The sequence below is a fragment of the Salmo salar genome, chromosome ssa22 (assembly GCF_905237065.1).
Source record: "Salmo salar chromosome ssa22, Ssal_v3.1, whole genome shotgun sequence".
Classification (NCBI taxonomy): Eukaryota; Metazoa; Chordata; class Actinopteri; order Salmoniformes; family Salmonidae; genus Salmo; species Salmo salar.
The window spans coordinates 30,575,001-30,599,108 of record NC_059463.1 but is presented as its reverse complement, the minus strand read 5'-3'; the positions used below and the strand labels follow the sequence as shown (position 1 = coordinate 30,599,108).

Below are 24,108 nucleotides of genomic sequence, written 5' to 3'. Positions count from 1 at the left end.
AGCTATGGATGCAAGGACTGACCATCCATGATATCAAAATTATACTCTTAACCATGTTTTGAGGCTATATAGTGTTTGTTTAGATTTACTTTGTTTAAACAAGCTAATATTTTCGGTTCTGATGGGGTACACACACACACTTAATCATGAGGCATTTATAAGCTATAGTCTTCAAGAATCAATGGGTAATTATCATTAATGTATGCAAAACAAATTGATACCAGCATCACCTGGGTTAAATGTCTAATGCAGGGTTCCCCAACTGATGGGCCACAGGCTGAATTTGGCCCACAGGTGATTTTATTTGGCCCCCAAAGGGATTTTAATTTTGGAAATCTGTTCCCAAGCATAATAGAGCATAATAGATATGTGATCGTATAAACAACACAATCTCACACTCAATTCATGCAAAGATGTACAAAAAATATTTCTGCAGATTTCGTGTGTTTTTGTGCATTTTTGTGTAGCTTAATTCGTGTGAAAAGACACATTTTTGTGCGACTTCATTCATAGGAAAATACATTTTTGGGGGACAAACAATCTTTTGAAAGTTATTAGAGCAATGCATGATGGGCTATGGTGTTCTACACTGACTTTTTTTGTGTACCACATTTATTTATATATATTAAAAAAACAGGTTATCACTGAAATAATTATAATATAATAGTAGTCTTACATCGTTTTTATTTATTAATTCCAATACTGTTTTTTATGCTTGTTTTCGCTTAATACTTTGGGATACTGGTGCACTTGCAGTCAGAAAGGCCCTTTTTTCGTGAAGGCAACAGTAGGCCTACACGATTTTCTTCATAAGGCATTTCATATTTTGTGGAGCCTACATTGTACAATTTTCTTCATAATGCATTTGATACAAGGCTTCTCTTTTTCATGTACACTACACCATTTCTTTCATAATACATTTTATACAAGTCTATGTTGAATTTTATGAGGGTTGCCAGATTGACGAAAAAAATACAGATTTTCTTTTTGTGGTATTGATGAAGGTATTTGATTGGGGAATGGGGATACATTTTTATGATGGGAAATTATAATACACACCATAATACACACACAAAAACTCTTACACGGATATGCACACACTCACTTTGTTTGCAATCATGTTATAGCCAACTCTTGACTTTTGTATGAATAATCTTTTATAAAATATTTGTATCTTGTCATGTATTCATTATCTTAACTGGTTAAATGTTTGTAGTTTGCATGTTTCAGTAAAGATTAGCATGGTTAAATAGTCGTAAATCTCTGCTTGATTCAGCTTTTGGTATATTTGGCATTTTTATACATATTCTGTATTTCCACTGAAGAAAGCAATAATTAATCAACCCACTACTGTAAATAAATGCACACCACCAGTTATAAAACTGAAATCTCTCTCCGTAAATAAATAGTGAGAAATGCTCAGTCTGAAGCCATTCAGCTATGGGTTTCACAGCCCTATAGTAATGATACAAGTTATGTCAGCTTAGAAAGGGTTTATTTACAACCTCTGGGCTATACGATGTTGGAAATACTGGTATAGGAGAGTCTGAAATGAATTAAATACTGTAACCCTAAGCTATGTTCAATGTCAGCAGAAATTTCCAGTCAGAAATGCTCAGTCTGAAGCCATTCGGCTATGGGTTTCACAGCCCTATAGTAATGATACAAGTTATATCAGCTTAGAAAGGGTTTATTTACAACCTCTGGGATATAACATGTTGGGCAAAGTGGTATAGGAGAGTCTGATATATAACCCCTAACTTGAGTTGAGTCTTCGCCAATGAGAATCAAGAGGGGCCTAGCTTCTGGGGCGGCAGGTAGTCTAGTGGTTAGAGCATTGGGCCAGGTAAAAATCTATCATTCTTCCCGTGAACAAGGCAGTTAACCCACTGTTTCCCAGGTGCCGTGGATGTCGATTAAGGCAGCCCCTTGTACCTTTGTGATTCAGAGGGGTTGGGTTAAATGCAAAAGACACATTTCAGTTGAATACATTCAGTTGGACAACTGACTAGGTATCCCCCTTTCCCTTCATCCATCATGACTGGCAAAGGCATCGATTCTAGGCCGTAGAAAATCCTACATCCATTTCATTAGATCAGAACAGGATGGATTAACAGTGCTGGATTAATATTGCTGGTTTGCATCCTAAAAAAAGGATAGCTGAGTAGACATTATTTGTCTACCCATATGATGTGGATCATTTTCAGGTTATTAGATATAGAGTGCATTCAGAAAGTATTCCGACCCCTTGACATTTTCCACATTTTTGTTATTCTAAAATTGAGTAAATAAAAATGTTTCGTCATCAATCTACATCAGGACAAAACAAAAACAGTTATATTTAATTTTTTTGCAAATTTATAAAAATAAATACGAATAAAATACCCTTTGCTATGATACTCGAAATTGAGCTCAGGTGCATCCTGTTTCCATTGATCAGCCTTGAGATGTTTTTCCAACTTGATTGGAGTCCACCTGTGGTAAATTCAAGTGATTGGACATGATTTGGAAAGGCACACACCTGTCTATATAAGGTCCCACAGTTGACAGTGTATTTCAGAGCAAAATCCAAGCCATGAGGTCGAAGGAATTGTCCTTGGAGCTCCGAGACAGGATTGTGCCGAGGCACAGATATGGGGAAGGCCGCCCGTCCAAACTGAACAATCAGGGGAGAAGGTCCTTGGTCAGGGAGGTGACCAAGAACCCAATGGTCACTCTGACAGAGCTCCAGAGTTCCTCTGTGGAGATGGGAGAACCTTTCAGAAGGACAACCATTTCCGCAGCACTCCACATATCAGGGCTTTATAGTAGAGTGGCCAGACGGCAGCCACTCCTCAGTAAAAGGCACATGACAGCCTGCTTGGAGGTTGCCAAAAGGCACCTAAGGACTCTCAGACCATGAGAAACAAGATTCTCTGGTCTGATGAAACTAAGATTGAACTCTTTGGACTGAATGCCAAGCATCACGCCTGGAGGAAACCTAGCACCATCACGACGGTGAAGCATGGTGGTGGCAGCATCATGCTGTGGGGATTTTTTTTTCAGCAGCAGGGACTGGGAGACCATTCAAAATTGAGGTAAAGATTAACGGAGAAAAGTAACGAGAGATCCTTGATGAAAACCTGCCCCAGAGTGCCCAGGATCTCAGACTGGGGTGAAGGTTCACCTTCCAACAGGACAACGACCCTGAGCACACAGCCAAGACAATGCAAGAGTGGCTTCGGGACAAGTCTCTGAAAAACATGTTTTTGCTTTGTCATTATGGAGTATTGTGTGTAGATTAATGGAGCAAAATGAACGGAGAAAAAGGTCCTGGGCACTCTGGAGCAGGTTTTCATCAAGGATCTCTCTGTACTTTGCTCCATTAATCTTTCCCTAAATTCTGACTAGTCTCCCAGTCCCTGCTGCTGAAAAAAAATCCCCACAGCATGATGCTGCCACCACCATGCTTCACCATCAGGATGGTGCGTCGGAGGGCTTAGCGGGTTTTCGTATAAGCTTCCAGGTTAGAGTCCTGCTCCTTGAAGCAGCAGCACTACTCTTTAGCTCAGTGTGAATGTTGCCTGTAATCCATGGCTTCTGGTTGGGGTATGTATGTACAGTCACTGTGGGGACGACGTCCTCGATGCACTTATTGATAAAGCCAATGACTGATGTGGTGAACTCAATGCCACCGGAAGAATCCCGGAACATATTCCAGTCTGTGCTAGCAAGCAGTTCTGTAGTTTAGCATTTGCTTCATCTGACCACTCTTTTAAAGACTGAGTCACTGGTGCTTCCTGCTTTAATTTTTGCTTGTATGCAGGAATCAGGAGTATAGAGTTATGGTAAGATTTGCCAAATGGTGGGCGAGGGAGAGCTTTGTATGCCTCTCTGTGTGCGGAGTAAAGGTGGTCTCGATTTTTTTCCACTCTGGTTGCACATTTAACATGCTGATAGATATGAGGTAAAACTGATTTAAGTTTCCCTGCATTAAAGTCCCCGGCCACTAGGAGCGCCGCCTCTGGATGAGCGTTTTCCTGTTTGCTTATGGTGGTATACAGCTAATTGAGCGCGGTTTTAGTGCCAGCATCGGTCTGTGGTGGTATGTAGACAGCTAAAAAAATACAGATTAAAACTCTCTAGGTAGATAGTGTGGTCTATAGCTTATCATGAGATACTTTACCTCAAGCGAGCAAAACCTCGAGACTTCCTTAGATATCGTACACCAGCTGCTGTTCACATATATGCATAGGCCCCCGCCCCGTGTCTTACCAGAGGCTGCTGTTTTGTCCTGCCGATGGAGTGTATAACCCGCCAGCTGTATGTCGTCGTTCAGCCACGACTCGGTGAAACATAAGATATTACAATTGTTTATGTCCCGCTGGTAGGATATACGGGCTTTCAGCTCGTCCCATTTATTTTCCAGCGATTGAACATTAGCTAGCAGGACGGATGGCAAGGTCAGATTAGCCACTCGTCACCTGATCCTCACAAGGCACCCGGATCTTTTTCCACAAAACTTGTCGTTTGCCTGCCCCCTGTTTTGTAAATAAACATTTGTTATTTTGAACTGTCTGCATCTGGGTCTTATCCTGGGATCTGATAGTTCGAAATAACAAATGTTTATTTACAAAACAGGGGGCAGGCAAACGACAGGTCAAGGGCAGGCAGAGGTTGGTAATACAGAACGGCAGGCAGACTCAGGGTCAGGGTCAGGGCAGGCGGAATGGTCAAAAACCGGGAGAACTAGAAAACAGGAAATAATGAGAAACAGGAGTATGGGAAAAAACGCTGGTAGGCTTGACAAGATGAACTAGGAACAGACAAACAGAAAACACAGGTATAAATGCACAGGGGATAATGGGAAAAATGGGAGACACCTGGAGGGGGGTGGAGACAAGCACAAGACAGGTGAAACAGATCAGGGTGTGACAGTCAACATGAAATAGAGGAGGATGACATTGGCGTTTTTCTACAAGCACAAAGGCACGCACACAGAAATCAGAACCATGGACAGCCACATCATATTTAGCTTACGTTGATTGGACTAAATTGTTTTTGGTATTTTTAAGTTGTCAATGTATTAGACTAAGCAGAGATGATTTGATAATGTTGAAATGGTGCTGGAATAGTGGAGGCAGCTCCTTTTATCTTTGCGACTTAAGGTAACTCTCTGTGGTTCTAAATCAATATTTGTTTAGCGGTCCGAAAATGTTGGAAACATTAACATGCTTGACCATGCTCTAGGTCATGTAACATCGTTTTCAGCAGTGCATTGATAACAATAACCAAGCAAATTCCGGAATGCAAAATTACTTGTAGATCAATGACTGTCAACAGTTACATGCCTTTAGTTCGACACTGTTGGAGAGGACTGTCGTAGGGTAGAGACCAAGATGCAGCAGGAAAATGTATACTCATCTTCTTTTATTAGGTGAAGAAGGAAAACACATAAACGTATACAAAACAAAAACGAACTTGACAGTCTCGTCAGGCAAAACAGCTAAACAAGAACAATCTCCCACAAAATCCCATGAAAAACAAACTCCTAATTATAGGACCCTCAATCAGAGGCAACAATAACCAGCTGCCTCCAATTGAAGGTCCAACCCCAATTAACTAAACATAGAACTACAAAAGACTAGATAGAACATAGAAATATACTTACATAGAACAATGACTAACAAACCCCGGACTAATAAATCAAATACCCCTCTACCTAAACACAAACCAAAACACACCCTGAACCACATAAAACAAACACCCCCCTGCCACGTCCTGACCAAACTACAATAACAAATAACCCCTATACTGGTCAGGACGTGACAAGGACGCACCAGTTGTCACAAAATATCAGGTATTTTCAGAAAGTAGAAAGTAATATGAGAAACAAAATGTTATGGAATCAGCCATTCGTAACGTTTGAATCGATTTTATGATGGATGCATGATGCTATATTTGGATTGGTTTGGGGTCAGCAGACCAATGCTGTCATATTTTAAACATTTAAATCAGGGACCGATGCATATCGTGAATTGTTACATCCCTATAATATGTGCCATTTAGCAGATGGTTTTATCCAAAGCGACTTACAGTCATGCATACATACATTGAACATATGGGTGGTCGCGGGAATTGAACCCACTATCCTGGTGTTTCAAGCACCATGCTCTACAAACTGTGTCATTGAGGGAACAGTGGGTGAGTTCCTCAGGGGGTGAGCCCATTGGGAATATTATCCTTATCCCTGATGGCTTAACTGGAAAGGAGTTTTCCTCCTGTCATTTAACATCGCAGAGACATTGAACGTTTCCCTTACAAATAAGGACTAAAGATGTAATAAATTATTTTAGCAGAGTTATGTATATAACATATCTCTCTTTCTCTCTCTATCTCTTCACCCCTGCTCCTCCCCCTTTCTCTTTCTCCCTCCAGTGAGTGGTACCTGAATGGGAACTACCTGGTCATCATGGTGTCCATCAGTGTCATCCTGCCTCTGGCTTTGATGAAGCAGCTAGGTGAGAAAACCTTAATAATTGTTTAATTAACAATTTTATAATCATAAGTGACATTTTGTGTTATGTTTTGTAAATGAAGGTTCTGTTATGTTTTGTAAATGAGAGCTTACACATGAAAAATGTGTAAGCCAATTTTTTTTTTTTTTAAATGAATCTTGAACATTCTGTCTCATTTCTCCCCCCTCCTTCTCTTCCACCTTCTCTTTCCCAATCCCCCTCTCTTGCCCCCTCTCATTTTTCTCCTTATTCTTGTGTTACATGGCAAACACTCCCCCACTGTTTTAGGATGGACTCAAAGTAGATATCTGTGCTAAACTGTGTCATGTGAGATACTGTTACTCTCAGCAGTCTTCTGAAAATGTAAAACTACCCAGCTCAGAATTCCCTGGCTTCATGTCCATTTAATGAGCTCTCTCCTTTAACAAAGTCAAATGTCTACAAAGCTTTCATCAAGTGACAGAGTAAGAGTCTCTGTGTTTTTCTCCCGTACGTGTTGCTCTGTCTGTTTATGTATGCCCATGTCACTGGGATTTCAGTGGCAAAAACTGCTCATTATACAATTACACATGAGAGAGAGAAGAGAGAGAGGGAGAGAGATGGAGAGGTAGAGAAAGGGTGAGAGATGCAGAGATAGGGGTGGGAGGCTGGGAGAGAAGTCCTGACCTCTTGTTAAGCGGTTCTCTCCTTCAAGGAATTGAGCCGAGAGAGAGAGGAGAGCAAGATAGAGAAGACAGAGCGAGAGAAAGAGAGAGAGAGCGAGCAGAGTAGAAAGAGAGTCCATGCTGCCAGGGCAAAGTAATGAGATGCAGTCCTGTTTAGTTTAGTCCACTGGGCCCTCTAAGAACATACACGCTTATGATCTCACACCCAAACACATTGTCATGAAACTGGGAATGTTTGTATATATTCCCTATAATTAGCATTGGGATTGAGGAAATATTGAGAGTCCTTCGAACCTCCCACATCACTTTTCTCAGAGGATATAGCAGGGTGATGTCTGATGTGAGTACTTCTGATGTCGTCATTGTGTTGTTTCAGGGTACCTGGGCTACACCAGTGGCTTCTCTCTCACCTGCATGGTCTTCTTCCTCATCTCGGTATGTACTGACATATTATACAGCTGTAGACCTCCACCTGTTGCAGTGCTCTTATAATGGACACAACCCTAACTGGAACGCTGTGTGTAACATAATTTGTATGCAAATCTCCCAGTGACATCAATGCATGAGTTACACACAAGTCCGAGTTACATGCACGGATCTCAAGTCGGCACAATATGCATGTGTGTCAACCAGTGGCGATTTTAGCATGTTTTTTGCAAATCTTAGTGGGGGGAGGGGGGGGATGTGGGATGCATGCCAGCAAAGCCACTACACAATAAAACTGTCACGTCCTGACCATAGTAAGTGGTTATTTTCTATGGTAGAGTAGGTCAGGGAGTGACAGGGGGTGTTTGTCTATGTTTTGTATTTCTATGTTCAGTTTCTAGTTTTGTATTACTATGTTGGTTTTGTTTGGTATGATCTCCAATTAGAGGCAGCTGGTCGTCGTTGTCTCTAATTGGAGGTCATATTTAAGTTGATGTTTGTCCCACCTGTTTTTGTGGGTGATTATTTGTGAGTAGTGTTTGTTTCTCCTCTGCGACACAATTTGTTATTTTGTAGATTTCAGTTATTTGATGTATTGCATAGTTTTCACGGATTAAATAAATATCTGGAACGAAACACACGCTGCACTTTGGTCCGATCCTTTAGACAGCCGTGACAAAAACACTAAACAACACATGAATTGCAATATATCACATCTACACCTGGCTATCAGCGGGGCCTTGTCTGGCATCGAAACAGTTAATTCCTTTTAAAAAACAGCTGATATGGCTGACTTGCTTAAACAAATGTGGTTTCTACTGACAATTGAGATGTACAAACTATGGCATAAGGGGGCAACAAGCGGATAAGAGGCAATCCGTAATGTCGATTGAGACATTTATGAGCGAGCTAGGATGGACGTAGTCAATATAACTATTTGTTCATCACTTTTGAAAATGTACAGCGACAGAATTCAGAACATGAGCCGTTCTTACAGTATTCTCCCTGTACACCGAGTCAGAACCGTAGGATAAATAAAGGGGGCATATAAGCAGACAATGAAAGCTCTTACAATATTCAATGATTACATTGCTCAAAAACAGGTTATAGGCTACTTGTGCAACACCAAGTCAGAACAGTAGACAAAATGATGAGGGGAAAATAGATCAAATTATTAGGGTGAGGCACATGGGCTACTAACAGCTTACTATACAACATACACTTAGTATTACTTTCTTAGCTACAGTATACATATCTCCCTGGCATATTACATCATTTATGCAGCAGCATACAAGACATGCTTGGACACACCTTGTTGTGCTGTGCCGATAGAGATGGCAGCTTCGCTTCTAGTCCTTAGGAAACTGTGTAGTATTTTTTTTTTAATGTATTATTTATTACATTGTTAGCCCAGAAAACCTTAAGTGTTATTACATACAACCGGGAAGAACTATTGAATATCAGAGAGACGCCAACTTACCAGCACAACCAGCACTACGACCAGGAATACGACTTTCCCAAAGTGGATCCTTTGTCTGCACCTCCCAGGGCAGACAAAGTGATTCCAGAGGCCGACCCAAACTGATTCCAGAGGTCGACCCAAAACGACGCCACCGGAGGAGAGTATATTACTCGCTAATGTCCAGTCCCTAGTTAACAAAGTTGACAAAATCTGGGCAAGAGTTGCTTTCCAAAGAGATATCTGGGATTGTAACATACTCTGTTTCACGGAAACATGGCTAGCTGGGGATATGCTGTAGGAGTCCATACAGCCAACGGGATTTTCAGTGCATCGCGCCGACAGGAATAAACATCTCTCCGGTAAGAAGAAGAAGGGGGTGTAAGTTTCATGATTAACGACTCATGGTGTAATTGTAACAACATACAGAAACTCAAATCCTTTTGTTCACCTGATCTAGAATTCCTCACAATCAAATGCTGAACGTATTATCTCCCAAGAGAACTCTCCTCGGTTATCGTCAAAGCCGTGTACATCCAAGCGGATACCAAGACGGCCATCAAGGAACTTCACTGGACTTTATGCAAACTGGAAACCATGTATCCTGAGAATGCATTTATTGTAGCTGGGGATTTTAACCTCTATGGGCTAGGTGGGACTCTGCAGTCCCTGGCTGAAAAACAGTAGCGCATTTGGATAGTGGTCGATCTGAGAACAATGAGACGGGGCGCACGCGTGCACGTGAAGAGTCCATTTTACATTTTCAGTCTTTGAACGAAAACAACGTCACCCGGTCGGAATATTATCGCTATTTTACGAGAAAAATCGCATAAAAATTGATTTTAAACATCGTTTGACATGCTTCGAAGTACGGTAATGGAATATTTTGAATTTTTTTGTCACGATACGCGCCGGCGCGTCACCCTTCGGATAGTGTCTTGAACGCAAGAACAAACGCAGCTATTTGGATATAACTATGGATTATTTGGAACCAAACCAACATTTGTTGTTGAAGTAGAAGTCCTGGGAGTGCATTCTGACGAAGAACAGCAAAGGTAATCCAATTTTTCTTATAGTAAATCTAAGTTTGGTGAGTGCCAAACTTGGTGGGTGTCAAAATAGCTAGCCATGATGGCCGGGCTATCTACTCAGAATATTGCAAAATGTGCTTTCACCGAAAAGCTATTTTAAAATCGGACATAGCGATTGCATAAAGGAGTTCTGTATCTATAATTCTTAAAATAATTGTTATGTTTTTGTGAACGTTTATCGTGAGTAATTTAGTAAATTCACCGGAAGTGTTCGGTGGGTATGCTAGTTCTGAACATCACATGCTAATGTAAAAAGCTGGTTTTTGATATAGATATGAACTTGATTGAACAGAACATGCATGTATTGTATAACATAATGTCCTAGGAGTGTCATCTGATGAAGATCATCAAAGGTGAGTGCTGCATTTAGCTGTGGTTTTAGTTTTTGTGACATTATATGCTAGCTTGAAAAATGGGTGTGTGATTATTTCTGGCTGGGTACTCTCCTGACATAATCTAATGTTTTGCTTTCGTTGTAAAGCCTTTTTGAAATCGGACAATGTGGTTAGATAAAGGAGAGTCTTGTCTTTAAAATGGTGTAAAATAGTCATATGTTTGAAAAATTGAAGTTTGTAATTCGCGCCACGCCTTATCATTGGATATTGGAGCGGTGTTCCGCTAGCGGAACATCTAGATGTAAGAGGTTATATTATATTATGTTATATTATGTCATATTCTATTATGTTATATTCTAGTATGTTATATTCTATTGTTATATTCTATTGTTATATTCTATTATGTTATATTCTCTTATGTTATATTATATTCTATTATGTTATATTGTATTGTTATATTCTATTCTATTCTATTATGTTAAATTCTATTATGTTATATTCTATTGTTATATTCTATTATGTTATATTCTATTATGTTATATTATGTTATATTATATTATGTTATATTATATTATGTTATATTCTATTACGTTATATTCTATTATGTTATATTCTTTTGTTATATTCTATTGTTATCCTCTATGGGCTAGGCGTGACGAATTCGTCCCACCTACGTAACAGCCACTTGAAGCCTGTGGCGCGATTTTCAAAACCTTAAAAATCCTATTACTTCAATTTCTCAAACATATGACTATTTTACAGCTATTTAAAGACAAGACTCTCGTTAATCTAACCACACTGTCCGATTTCAAAAAGGCTTTACAACGAAAGCAAAACATTAGATTATGTCAGCAGAGTACCAAGCCAGAAATAATCAGACACCCATTTTTCAAGCCAGCATATAATGTCACCAAAACCCAGAAGACAGCTAAATGCAGCACTCACCTTTGATGATCTTCATCAGATGACAACCCTAGGACATTATGTTATACAATACATGCATGTTTTGTTCAATCAAGTTCATATTTATATCAAAAACCAGCTTTTTACATTAGCATGTGATGTTCAGAACTAGCATACCCCCCGCAAACTTCCGGGGAATTCGCTAACATTTTACTAAATTACTCACGATAAACGTTCACAAAAAGCATAACAATTATTTTAAGAATTATAGATACAGACCTCCTCTATGCACTCGATATGTCCGATTTTAAAATAGCTTTTTGGTGAAAGCACATTTTGCAATATTCTAAGTACATAGCCCAGGCATCACGGGCTCGCTATTTAGACACCCGGCAAGTTTAGCACTCACCATAATCATATTTACTATTATAAAAGTTTGATTACCTTTTGTTGTCTTCGTCAGAATGCACACCCAGGACTGCTACTTCAATAACAAATGTTGGTTTGGTCCAAAATAATCCATCGTTATATCCGAATAGCGGCGTTTTGTTCGTGCGTTCCAGAAGTGTCGCGCGCATGGCGCAATTCGTGACAATAAAATTCTAAATATTCCATTACCGTACTTCGAAGCATGTCAACCGCTGTTTAAAATCAATTTTTACGCCATTTTTCTCGTAGAAAAGCGATAATATTCCGACAGGGAATCTCCTTTTCGGCAAACAGAGGAAAAAATCCCAAAGGCGGGGGCGGTCGGGTCACGCGCATAAGCCCAGTGTCCCTTGATCGGCCACTTGAGAAAGGCGATAATGTGTTTCAGCCTGGGGCTGGAATGACGACATTCTGTTTTTTCCCGGGCTCTGAGCGCCTATGGACGACGTGGGAAGTGTCACGTTAGAGCAGAGATCCTTAGTAAATGATAGAGATGGAAAAGAAGTTCAAGAAATGGTCAGACAGGCCACTTCCTGTAAAGGAATCTCTCAGGTTTTGACCTGCCATTTGAGTTCTGTTATACTCACAGACACCATTCAAACAGTTTTAGAAAATTTAGGGTGTTTTCTATCCATATGTAATAAGTATATGCATATTCTAGTTACTGGGTAGGAGTGGTAACCAGATTAAATCGGGTATGTTTTTTATCCAGCCGTGTCAATACTGCCCCCTAGCCCTAACAGGTTTAACAAAGCTAATTTGAGAACAAGGCTACCTAAATTCTATCAGCATATCGACTGCTGTACACAAGCGATTAACACGCTCGACCATTAATACCCTAACTTCTGCGATGTATACAAGGCCCTCCCCCGCCTTCCTTTTTTGCAAATCTGACCATGACTCCATCTTGTTGCTCCCCTCCTATAGGCATAAACTAAAACAGGAAGCGCCCGTACTTAGGTCTATCCAACGCTGGTCAGACCAATCGGATGCCACGCTTCAAGATTGCTTTGATTACGTGGACTGGGATATGTTCCGTGTAGCCTCAGATAATAACATTGACGTATACTCTGACTAGGTGAGCGAGTTTATAAGGAAGTGTATCAGAGATGTTGTACCCACTGTGACTATTAAACCCTTCCCTAACCAGAAACCGTGGATTGATGGCAGCATTCGCACAAAGCTGAAAGTCCATACCACCACATTTAATCATGGCAAGGCGACTGGAAATATGACCAAATACAAACAGTATAGTTATTCCCTCCGAAAGGCAATTAAACAGGCAAAATGTCAGTGTAGAGACAAAGTGGAGTCGCAATTCAACAGCTCAAACACGAGACGTATGTGGCAGGGTCTACAGACAATCACGGACTACAAAAAGAAAACCAGCCCTGTCGTGGACATCGACGTCTTGCTTCCAGACAAATTAAACAAATTCTTTGCATGCTTTGTGGACAATACAGTGCCACCGACGCAGCCCGCTGCCAAAGACTGTGGGCTCTCCTTCTCCGTGGCCGACGTGAGTAAAACATTTTAAACGTGTTAACCCTCGCAAGGCTGCTGGCCCAGACAGCCATCCCTAGCTGCGTCCTCAGAGCATGCGCAGACCAGCTGGCTGGAGTGTTTACGGACATATTCAATTAATCCCTATCCCAGTCTGCTGTCACCACATACTTCAAGATGGCCACCATTGTTCCTGTTCCCAAGAAAGCTAAGGTAACTGAAGTAAATGACTATCGCCACGTAGCACTCACTTCTGTCATCATGAGAGACTAGTCAAGGATCATATCACCTCCACCCTACCTGTCACCCTAGACCCACTTCAATTTGCTTACCGCCCCAACAGGTCCACAGATGATGCATACACCATCACACTGCACACTGCCCTATCCCATCTGGACAAGAGGAATACCAATGTAAGAATGCTGTTCATTGACTATAGCTCAGCATTCAACACAATAGTACCCTCTAAGCTCATCATTAAGCTTGAGACCCTGGGTCTCGACCCTGCCCTGTGCAAATGGGTCCTGAACTTCCCGACGGCCGGCCCAGGTGGTGAAGGTAGGAAACAACATCTACACTCCGCTGATCCTCAACACTGGGGCCCCACAAGGGTGCGTTCTCAGCCCCCGTTCTCAGCCCCCTCCTGTACCCCCTGTTCACCCACGACTGTGGCCATGCACGCCTCAAACTCAATCATGAAGTTTGCAGATGACACAGTGGTAGGCTTGATTACCAACAACGACGTGACAGCCTCGGAGTGTGGTGTCAGGAGAATAACCTCTCACTCAATGTCAGCAAAACAAAATATATGATCATGGACTTCAGGAAACAGCAAAGGGAGCACCCCCCTATCCACATCGACAGGATAGCAGTGGAGAAGGTGGAAAGTTTTAAGTTCCTCGATGTTCATATCACCGACAAATTGAAATGGTCCATGCACATAGACTATGTGGTGAAGAAGGCACAACAGCGCCTCTTCAACCTCAGGAGGCTCACCAAAAACCCTCATTAACTTTTACAGGTGCAAAATTGAGAGCATCCTGTTGGGCTGTATCATCGCCTGATACAGCAACTGCACCGCCCACAACTGCAAGGCTCTCCAGAGGGTGGTGCGGTCTGCACCACCCTCTGGGCAAACTACCTGCCTTCCATGAGACCTACAGCACCCGATGTCACAGGAAGGCCAAAAAGATCATCAAGGACAACAACCACCCGAGCCACTGCCTGTTCACCCCGCTTCCATCCAGAAGGCGAGGTCAGTACAGGTGCATCAAAGCTGGGACAGAGAGATTGAAAAACAGCTTCTATCTCAAGGCCATCAGATTGTTCAACAGCCATCACTAGCACAGAGAGGTGGCTGCCTACCTACAGACTTGACATCATTGGCCACTTTAATAAATGGAACACTAGTCACTTTAATAATGCCACTTTAAGGATGTTTACATATCTCGCATTACTCATCTCATATGTATATAATGTATACTGAATCCTTCACTATCTATTCTTTACTATCTATTGCATCTTAGCCGCTCTGACATTGCTCATCCATATATTTTATACTTATATATTCTTATCCCATTCCTTTACTAGATTGTGTGTATTAGGTTTTGTTGTGGAAAATGTTAGATATTAGGTTTTGTTGTGGAATTGTTAGATATTACCTGTTAGATACTGCTGCACCGTCGGATCTAGAGGCATAAGCATTTTGATACACTCACAATAACATCTGCTAACCATGTGTATGTGACCAATAACATTTGATTTGATTTGACTAGCACAGGAAGGTGGCGCAGCAGTCCTTCATGGGCAAATTTGTCATGAAACTTTTTCATCAAAGTCTGGAATTCTCTGGATTTATGGTGCTTTCAAGACAACTGGGAACTCAGGAAAAAAAAGTTGAATCATGATGACATCAGTGATCTTCAGGTCGTAGCTCTAGAAAGAGGCCAGAGTTCACGATTAACAATTCCGAGTTGGTTGAAAGTTCAAAACGTATTTTTCCAGTCGTAGCTCGTTTTTCCAGAGATCACAGTTGTCTTGAACTCATTGAAGTCAGATTTTGCAGTTCTGAGTTAACAGTTGTTTTGAGCGCGGCACAAATCATGCTTCATGCTTCATCAATTTTAAACTAGGAAAAGAGACCCTTAAACCGATGGGCACTGATGCTTTTTATCTATAATTTCTCTTCATTATTTAACTTCATATGACAAGGATTAAAAAGTATTTGCCAGTAGATTGTCGACTTGATTCATGATGATGACTGCTAGCTAAAATTTTGAAAGTATGATGTTGACATGATCAGTCCAATCGATGCTACTGTAGATATAAAGTGGTTTGACGTCATTTTAACTGTGACCAATGACCTTGAACATTCTTGGATGGGAACTTCTAATGTAACTCTATGACAGAACCCAAGGGGCTAGAATTTTAGAGCTCTACCCTTAGACTTGGCGGTGACGTGGTGTCTCCATGAGTGGCAGAACACTGAGCCAATCACGGTGCAACGCTCCGTATTTCCTGCTGGCTTGCCCCACCACCACAGAAAGCACTGATCTAGGCTGAAACACCTGCATTTTGGAGCTGCCTTACTCAAGAAAGCAAAAAAGAGACCATGTTTGTATGCGGCTTTATTAACTCAATTATATATATTTTTTTCCTATCGTTTGCAAACTGATATGTGACACGTATTAATGCAAAAATAACATGCAAAACAGGCAAGCCCAAAAAATGCTACAAATGTGGGGCTCAAAACAGCCCTGAATGATGGGTCCCAACAGGTGTCAACTAAAATATATTTTTCATATCTGCAGTAATCGTCATGTTTTGGTATACTTGCAGGAAAAGCAAATAAATTCACTGTGCTGGGCTTTCTGTAGTCTCACTATCAGTCAGTGATCTTTAATAATGGAACACTAGTCACTTTAATAATGTTTACATATGTTTCATTACTCATCTCATATGTATATACTGTATTCTATACTATTCTACTGTATCTTAGTCTATGCCGCTCTGACATTGCTCGTCCATATATTTATATATTCTTAATTCCCTTCCTTTAATTTAGATTTGTGTGTATTGTTGTGAAATTGTTAGATATTACTGTTAGATATTACATCACTGTTTGAGCTAGAAACACAAGCATTTTGCTACTCCCGCAATAACATCTGCTAAACACGTGTATGTGACAAATAACATTTGATTTGATTTGATCAGAGGTTCAACCTCTTTAATATTCCGCTCTCCTCTCAGATTTTTGTGGACAAGTTGTCTAACCTGCAGTTTCAAACGGCATTAGTGTGTGTGTGTGTGTGTGTGTGTGTGTGTGTGTGTGTGTGTGTGTGTGTGTGTGTGTGTGTGTGTGTGTGTGTGTGTGTGTGTGTGTGTGTGTGTGTGTCTGTGTCTGTGTGTGTGTGTGTGTCTATATGTGTGTGTGTGAGTGTGTCCATATGTGTGTGTGTGAGTGTGTTTCTCTGACCTAGTTTTAGTTCTGTGTGCTGTGCTCTAATACATGCCCACTGCTCTCTGTCCCTGGCTGGGCCCTAACATAATTTCCAGCCTTTCTGTGTAGACTAGTATTATGTCTGCAGGCCCATTTCCTCTAGGCTCCTCCTCTCATCCAGCCAACTCCTCTTTCCTCTCCACAGGTCATTTATAAGAAGTTCCACACCCCCTGTCCCTTTTTGGACTTCACCTTTAACCGCACAGCCAGTGTGACTGCTGTTACCAATGACACTGGTTACAACCCAGCCTGCATTCCGAAAATGGTCAACCTCAACTCACAGGTGGGTTTCTGTATAGTCAGCTCCATCAGTCCATCTATTCCAGCTCTGTTATTCAAGTAAAAATGTAGCATGTGGCTAATGACAGTGGGAAAAAATCTATAATTTACACTAACCTGTTTGCACTAAGAACAATCCCACTGTGTTGAATCACACTGCATTCATCAGACCCTTGTGCTCCAGAAAGAGTAATGCAGGTCTGAATAGGATGCAATAGGATCACCCACCATGTGAAGGTTAGGGTTCAGCCTCTCAGTGCTCTCTCTCTCTCTCTCTCTCTCTCTCTCTCTCTCTCTCTCTCTCTCTCTCTCTCTCTCTCTCTCTCTCTCTCTCTCTCTCTCTCTCTCTCCTGCTGTCTCGACCTAATGCTCGGCTATGAAAAGCCAGCTGACATTTACTCCTGAGGTGCTGACGTGTTGCACTCCCAATAACCACTCTGATTATTATTTGACCCTGCTGGTCATCTATGAAAGTTTGAACATCTTGAAGAACAATCTGGCCTTAATGGCCATGTACTCTTATAATCTCCAATGGGCAAGGCCAGAAGAGGACTAACCCCTAAGAGCCTGGTTCCTCTCTAGGTTTCTTCCTAGGTTCCTGCCTTTCTAGGGAGTTTTTCTTGGCCACCGTGCTTCTGCTTTTCTGTATAAGCACTTTGTTACATCTACTGATGTAAAAATTGATTTATAAATACATTTGATTGATTTATTATCTGTGTTACCAGACTGAAATACCAGCTCCCGTCTGACTAGAGAGTAGAACCACTCAGGGACTCACGTCATTCTCTGGGGCTGTATCAGACCCAGTAACAGTCCTCTCTCTTTGGGCCAACTCTTGGTTAGGGTTAGGGTTATCAGACACAGTAACAGTCCACTCTCTGTGGGCTAACTCTGGGTTAGGGTTATCAGACACAGTAACAGTCCTCTCTCTGTGGGTTAACTCTGGGTTAGGGTTATCAGACACAGTAACAGTCCTCTCTCTGTGGGTTAACTCTGGGTTAGGGTTAGGGTTATCAGACACAGTAACAGTCCACTCTCTGTAAGCCAACTCTGGGTTAGGGTTAGGGTTATCAGACACAGTAACAGTCCACTCTCTGTAAGCCAACTCTGGGTTAGGGTTAGGGTTATCAGACACAGTAACAGTCCACTCTCTGTGGGCCAACTCTGGGTTAGGGTTATCAGACACAGTAACAGTCCTCTCTCTGTGGGTTAACTTTGGGTTAGGGTTATCAGACACATAACAGTCCTCTCTGTGGGTTAACTCTGGGTTAGGGTTATCAGACACATAACAGTCCTCTCTCTGTGGGTTAACTCTGGGTTAGGGTTATCAGACACATAACAGTCCTCTCTCTGTGGGTTAACTCTGGGTTAGGGTTATCAGACACAGTAACAGTCCTCTCTCTGTGGGTTAACTCTGGGTTAGGGTTATCAGACACATAACAGTCCTCTCTGTGGGTTAACTCTGGGTTAGGGTTATCAGACACATAACAGTCCTCTCTCTGTGGGTTAACTCTGGGTTAGGGTTATCAGAAACAGTAACAGTCCTCTCTCTGTGGGTTAACTCTGGGTTAGGGTTATCAGACACATAACAGTCCTCTCTGTGGGTTAACTCTGGGTTAGGGTTATCAGACACAGTAACAGTCCTCTCTCTGTGGGTTAACTCTGGGTTAGGGTTATCAGACACAGTAACAGTCCTCTCTCTGTGGGTTAACTCTGGGTTAGGGTTATCAGACACAGTAACAGTCCTCTCTCTGTGGGTTAACTCTGGGTTAGGGTTATCAGACACAGTAACAGTCCTCTCTCTGTGGGTTAACTCTGGGTTAGGGTTATCAGACACAGTAACAGTCCTCTCTCTGTGGGTTAACTCTGGGTTAGGGTTATCAGAAACAGTAACAGTCCTCTCTCTGTGGGTTAACTCTGGGTTAGGGTTATCAGACACAGTAACAGTCCTCTCTCTGTGGGTTAACTCTGGGTTAGGGTTATCAGACACAGTAACAGTCCTCTCTCTGTGGGTTAACTCTGGGTTAGGGTTATCAGACACAGTAACAGTCCTCTCTCTGTGGGTTAACTCTGGGTTAGGGTTATCAGACACATAACAGTCCTCTCTCTGTGGGTTAACTCTGGGTTAGGGTTATCAGACACAGTAACAGTCCTCTCTCTGTGGGTTAACTCTAGGGAAATGGCCCTGATGGGAAAGGCCTGGCATTTCTGGGACTCATGTTGTCTGACTATGGCAATGTCTACACCTAGTCTACTCTAGGGCTATTGAAGTGGTTAAATACATCAATTGCCATTATATATGATATACATATTATGCAGTATTAATAGTAACAGTATAGTTGTAGTCTTTTGTAGTCAGTCATACACTGAAGAATTAGCGGTAGAGTATTGACTAGTGTTATATATATATATATATAATCCTATTATTAGCATCCCTTAAAGATGTGTGAGATTTCCTTAGTCACCCAGGCTAGTTAGACCAATCCCTCCTGCTGATCAGCTTACAGCCCAGGCATCGGTAAGCCGGCTAAAGCTGGTCAGTAGCCAGGTCCAAGTTAATCACAGGGAAACAATTAGCTCTGTGTGATGTGTGCATCAAGGCCCTAATGGCTAGTAAAACGATGGGTTGGTGGTAAGACGGCTGGGGCTGGTGCAGCCTTATCCATGGTGACTGTGTGGGTGGCCAGTAATAAACTGGTCCTGAACATCTAAAACTAAGAACATTGTATTTGGTACAAATCATTTCTTAAGCTCTAGACCTCAGCTGTATCTGGTAATGAATGGTATGGCTGTTGAACAAGTTGAGGAGACTAAATTACTTGGCGTTACCTTAGATTGTAAACTGTCATGGTCAAAACATATAGTTTCAATGGTTGTAAAGTTGGGGAGAGGCTGTTGAACAAGTTGAGGAGACTAATAAAGAGATGTTCTGCTGTTTTGACACCACACTCCACAAAGCAAGTCCTGCAGGCTCTAGTTTTGTCTAATCTTGATTATTGTCCAGTCGTGTGGTCCAGTGCTGCAAGGAAAGACCTAGTTAAGCTGCAACTGGCCCAGAATAGAGTGGCACGTTTTGCTCTTCATTGTAATCAGAGGGCTGATATAAATACTATTCATGCCAGTCTCTCTTGGCTAAGAGTTGAGGAGAGACTGACTGCATCACTTCTTCTTTTTATAAGAAACATTAAAGTGTTGAAAATCCCAAAATTGTTTGCATAGTCAATTTACACACAGCTCTGACACACACACATACCCCACCATACATGCCACCAGGGGTCTTTTCACAGTCCACAAATCAAGAACAAATTCAAGAAAGTGTACAGTATTATATAGAGCCCTTATTGCATGCATGGTTTCAAAAAACAGATGCAGCAACACCTCACGGCACAACGCCTCTCCCCTATTTGACGTAGATAGTTTGTGTGTATGCATTGATATGTAGGCTACGTGTGCCTTTTCAAAAATGTATGTAGTTCTGTCCTTGAGCTGTTCTTGTCTATTAATGTTCTGTATTATGTCATGTTTCATGTTTTGTGTGGACCCCAGGAAGAGTAGCTGCTGATTTTGCAACAGCTAATGGGGATCCTAATAAAATGGCAAAAAATACCTCACAGTGTTCTATTTTTTCCAGACGGCCTACACCATCCCGATCCTGGCATTTGCCTTTGTGTGCCACCCTGAGGTCCTGCCCATCTACACCGAGCTCAAAAAGTAGGTGCCCCACTTGCAACAGGATGCAGCGCTGTTGCTGTTTACTATTGGACCCTGAATTCAGTTCAGTCACCCTGCAGATAGGGAAATCATTATGTCAGCTTTGTGCTTGGCTACTCATATGCCTGTCATCTAGCACACTGCCTTGCATTCTCAGTAATGTCATGTGTAAATACGCATGGCTAGCCTGGTCATAATAATCATCCTGCTGCCTTGTTGAACCCACTATAACATCGGTCTCTTTAGATTCATCTGACGTGTTCAGCCACAATATCACATTCCTTTGAGTCTTGGATCTTATGTAACTTCTGAAACAATCCTAGTCAAAGTACAGTATGATTACAAAAGCTAAAACTGGCCTTTTTTGTTTGTGTCTTTGTGGGTGTGTTGGTGTGTGTGTGTGTGTGTGTGTCTGTGTGTATGGTGTGTGTAAGTGTGTGTGACATCACATCATGCAATATTCTCTGATTTCAGCCCCACCAAGCAAAGGATGCAGCATGTGTCCAACATCTCCATTGTAGTCATGTACACCATGTACTTCCTGGCTGCTCTGTTTGGATACCTGACCTTCTATGGTGAGGCACGCTAACCTCCATGTCATTACGATGCTCTTTCTCTCCCGCTCCCCTGTTCTCTCTCTCTCTCTCTCTCTCTCTCTCTCTCTCTCTCTCTCTCTCTCTCTCTCTCTCTCTCTCCTGTTCTCCCTCTCCCTCGTTCTCTCTCTCTCGCTCTGTCTCCCCTGTCCTCTTTCTCTCCCCTGTTCTCGCTCTCTCTTTCTCCCCTGTCTCTCACACTCTCACTCTCCCCTGTTCTCTCTCTCTCCCCTGTTCTCTCTCTCTCTCCCCTGTTCTCTCTCTCTCTCCTGTTATCTCTCTCTCGCTCCCTCTTCCCTGTCTCTCATACTCTCTCTCTCCCCTGTCTCTCACACTCTTTCTCTCCCCTATTCGCTCTCTCCCCTGTCTCTCACATTCTCTCTCTCCCCTGTTCTCTCGCTCTCTCCCCTGTCTCTCTCTCTCCCCTGTTCTCTCGCTCTCTCTCTCTCCCCTGTCTCTCACACTCTTTCTCTCCCCTGTTCTCTCGCTCTCTCTCTCTCCCCTGTCTCTCGCTCTCTCTCCCCTGTTCTCTCGCTCTCTCTCTCTCCCCTGTTCTCTCGCTCTCTCTCTCCCCTGTTCTCTCGCTCTCTCTCTCTCCCCTGTCTCTCACACACTCTCTCTCCCCTGTCTCTCACACACTCTCTCTCCCCTGTCTCTCACACACTCTCTCTCCCCTGTCTCTCACACATTCTCTCTCCCCTGTCTCTCACACTCTCTCTCTCCCCTGTTCTCTCTCTCTCTCTCTCTCTCCCCTGTCTCTCACACTCTCTCTCTCCCCTGTCTCTCACACTCTCTCTCCCCCTGTTCTCTCTCTCTCTCTCTCTCTCCCCTGTCTCTCACACTCTCTCTCTCCCCTGTTCTCTCTCTCTCTCCCCTGTTCTCTCTCTCTCTCCTGTTATCTCTCTCTCTCTCTCCCTCTTCCCTGTCTCTCATACTCTCTCTCTCCCCTGTCTCTCACACTCTTTCTCTCCCCTATTCGCTCTCTCCCCTGTCTCTCACACTCTCTCTCTCCCCTGTTCTCTCGCTCTCTCCCCTGTCTCTCTCTCTCCCCTGTTCTCTCGCTCTCTCTCTCTCCCCTGTCTCTCACACTCTTTCTCTCCCCTGTTCTCTCGCTCTCTCTCTCTCCCCTGTCTCTCGCTCTCTCTCCCCTGTTCTCTCGCTCTCTCTCTCTCCCTGTTCTCTCGCTCTCTCTCTCTCCCCTGTCTCTCACACACTCTCTCTCCCCTGTCTCTCACACACTCTCTCTCCCCTGTCTCTCACACACTCTCTCTCCCCTGTCTCTCACACTCTCTCTCTCCCCTGTTCTCTCTCTCTCTCTCTCTCCCCTGTCTCTCACACTCTCTCTCTCCCCTGTCTCTCACACTCTCTCTCCCCCCTGTTCTCTCTCTCTCTCTCTCTCTCTCTCCCCTGTCTCTCACACTCTCTCTCTCCCCTGTTCTTTCTCTCTCTCTCTCTCTCTCTCTCTCTCTCTCTCTCTCTCCCTGTCTCTCACACTCTCTCTCTCCCCTGTTCTTTCTCTCTCTCTCTCTCTCTCTCTCCCCTGTCTCTCACACTCTCTCTCTCTTGTTCTCTCTCTCTCTCTCCCCTGTCTCTCACACTCTCTCTCTCCCTGTCTCTCACACCTCTCTCTCTCCCCTGTCTCTCACACTCTCTCTCTCCCCTGTTCTCTCTCTCACTCCCCTGTCTCTCACACTCTCTCTCTCCCCTGTTCTTTCTCTCTCTCTCTCTCTCTCTCTCTCTCTCTCTCTCTCTCTCCCTGTCTCTCACACTCTCTCTCTCTTGTTCTCTCTCTCTCCCCTGTCTCTCACACCTCTCTCTCTCCCCTGTTCTCTTGCTCTCTCTCTCTCCCTGTTCTCTCTCTCTCTCTCTCTCTCTCTCTCTCTCCCTGTCTCTCTCTCTCTCTCTCTCTCTCTCCCCTGTCGCTCACACTCTCTCTCTCCCCTGTTCTCTCTCTCTCTCTCTCTCTCTCTCTCTCTCTCTCTCTCTCTCTCTCTCTCTCTCTCCCTGTCTCTCACACTCTCTCTCTCCCTTGTTCTCTCTCTCTCTCCCTGTCTCTCACACTCTCTCTCTCCCCTGTCTCTCACACTCTCTCTCCCCCTGTTCTCTCTCTCTCTCTCTCCCCTGTCTCTCACACTCTCTCTCTCTCCCTGTTCTCTCTCTCTCTCTCTCTCTCTCTCTCTCTCTCTCTCTCTCTCTCTCTCTCACCTGTCTCTCACACTCTCTCTCTCCCCTGTCTCTCACACTCTCTCTCTCCCCTGTTCTCTCTCTCTCTCTCTCTCTCTCTCTCTCTCTCTCTCCCCTGTCTCTCACACTCTCTCTCTCCCCTGTCTCTCACACTCTCTCTCTCCCCTGTTCTCTCTCTCTCTCTCTCCCCTGTCTCTCACACTCTCTCTCTCCCCTGTTCTCTTGCTCTCTCTCTCTCCTCTGTTCTCTATCTCTCTCTCTCTCTCTCTCTCTCTCTCTCTCTCTCTCTCTCTCTCTCTCTCTCTCTCCCTGTTCTCTCGCTCTCTCTCTCTCTCTCTCTCTCTCTCTCCCCTGTCTCTCACACTCTCTCTCTCCCCTGTTCTCTCTCTCTCTCTCTCTCTCTCTCTCTCCCCTGTCTCTCACACTCTCTCTCTCCCCTGTCTCTCACACTCTCTCTCTCCCTGTTCTCTCGCTCTCTCTCTCTCCCTGTCTCTCACACTCTCTCTCCCCTGTCTCTCACACACTCTCTCTCCC

At 43.1% G+C, this 24,108-nt stretch overlaps 1 protein-coding gene across 2 annotated transcripts in view; it reads left to right on the top strand.

The window, feature by feature from the left end:
* LOC106583192 (sodium-coupled neutral amino acid transporter 3) overlaps positions 1-24,108 on the top strand; it is an 85,060-nt gene that overhangs the window by 43,054 nt on the left and 17,898 nt on the right. For both annotated transcript variants that reach the window (XM_014167098.2, XM_014167097.2), the window contains 5 exons: positions 6,418-6,500; positions 7,539-7,597; positions 16,953-17,090; positions 20,718-20,797; positions 21,272-21,372. In XM_014167098.2, the coding sequence (XP_014022573.1) occupies positions 6,418-6,500; positions 7,539-7,597; positions 16,953-17,090; positions 20,718-20,797; positions 21,272-21,372 (461 nt within the window). The remainder of the gene's footprint in view (positions 1-6,417; positions 6,501-7,538; positions 7,598-16,952; positions 17,091-20,717; positions 20,798-21,271; positions 21,373-24,108) is intronic.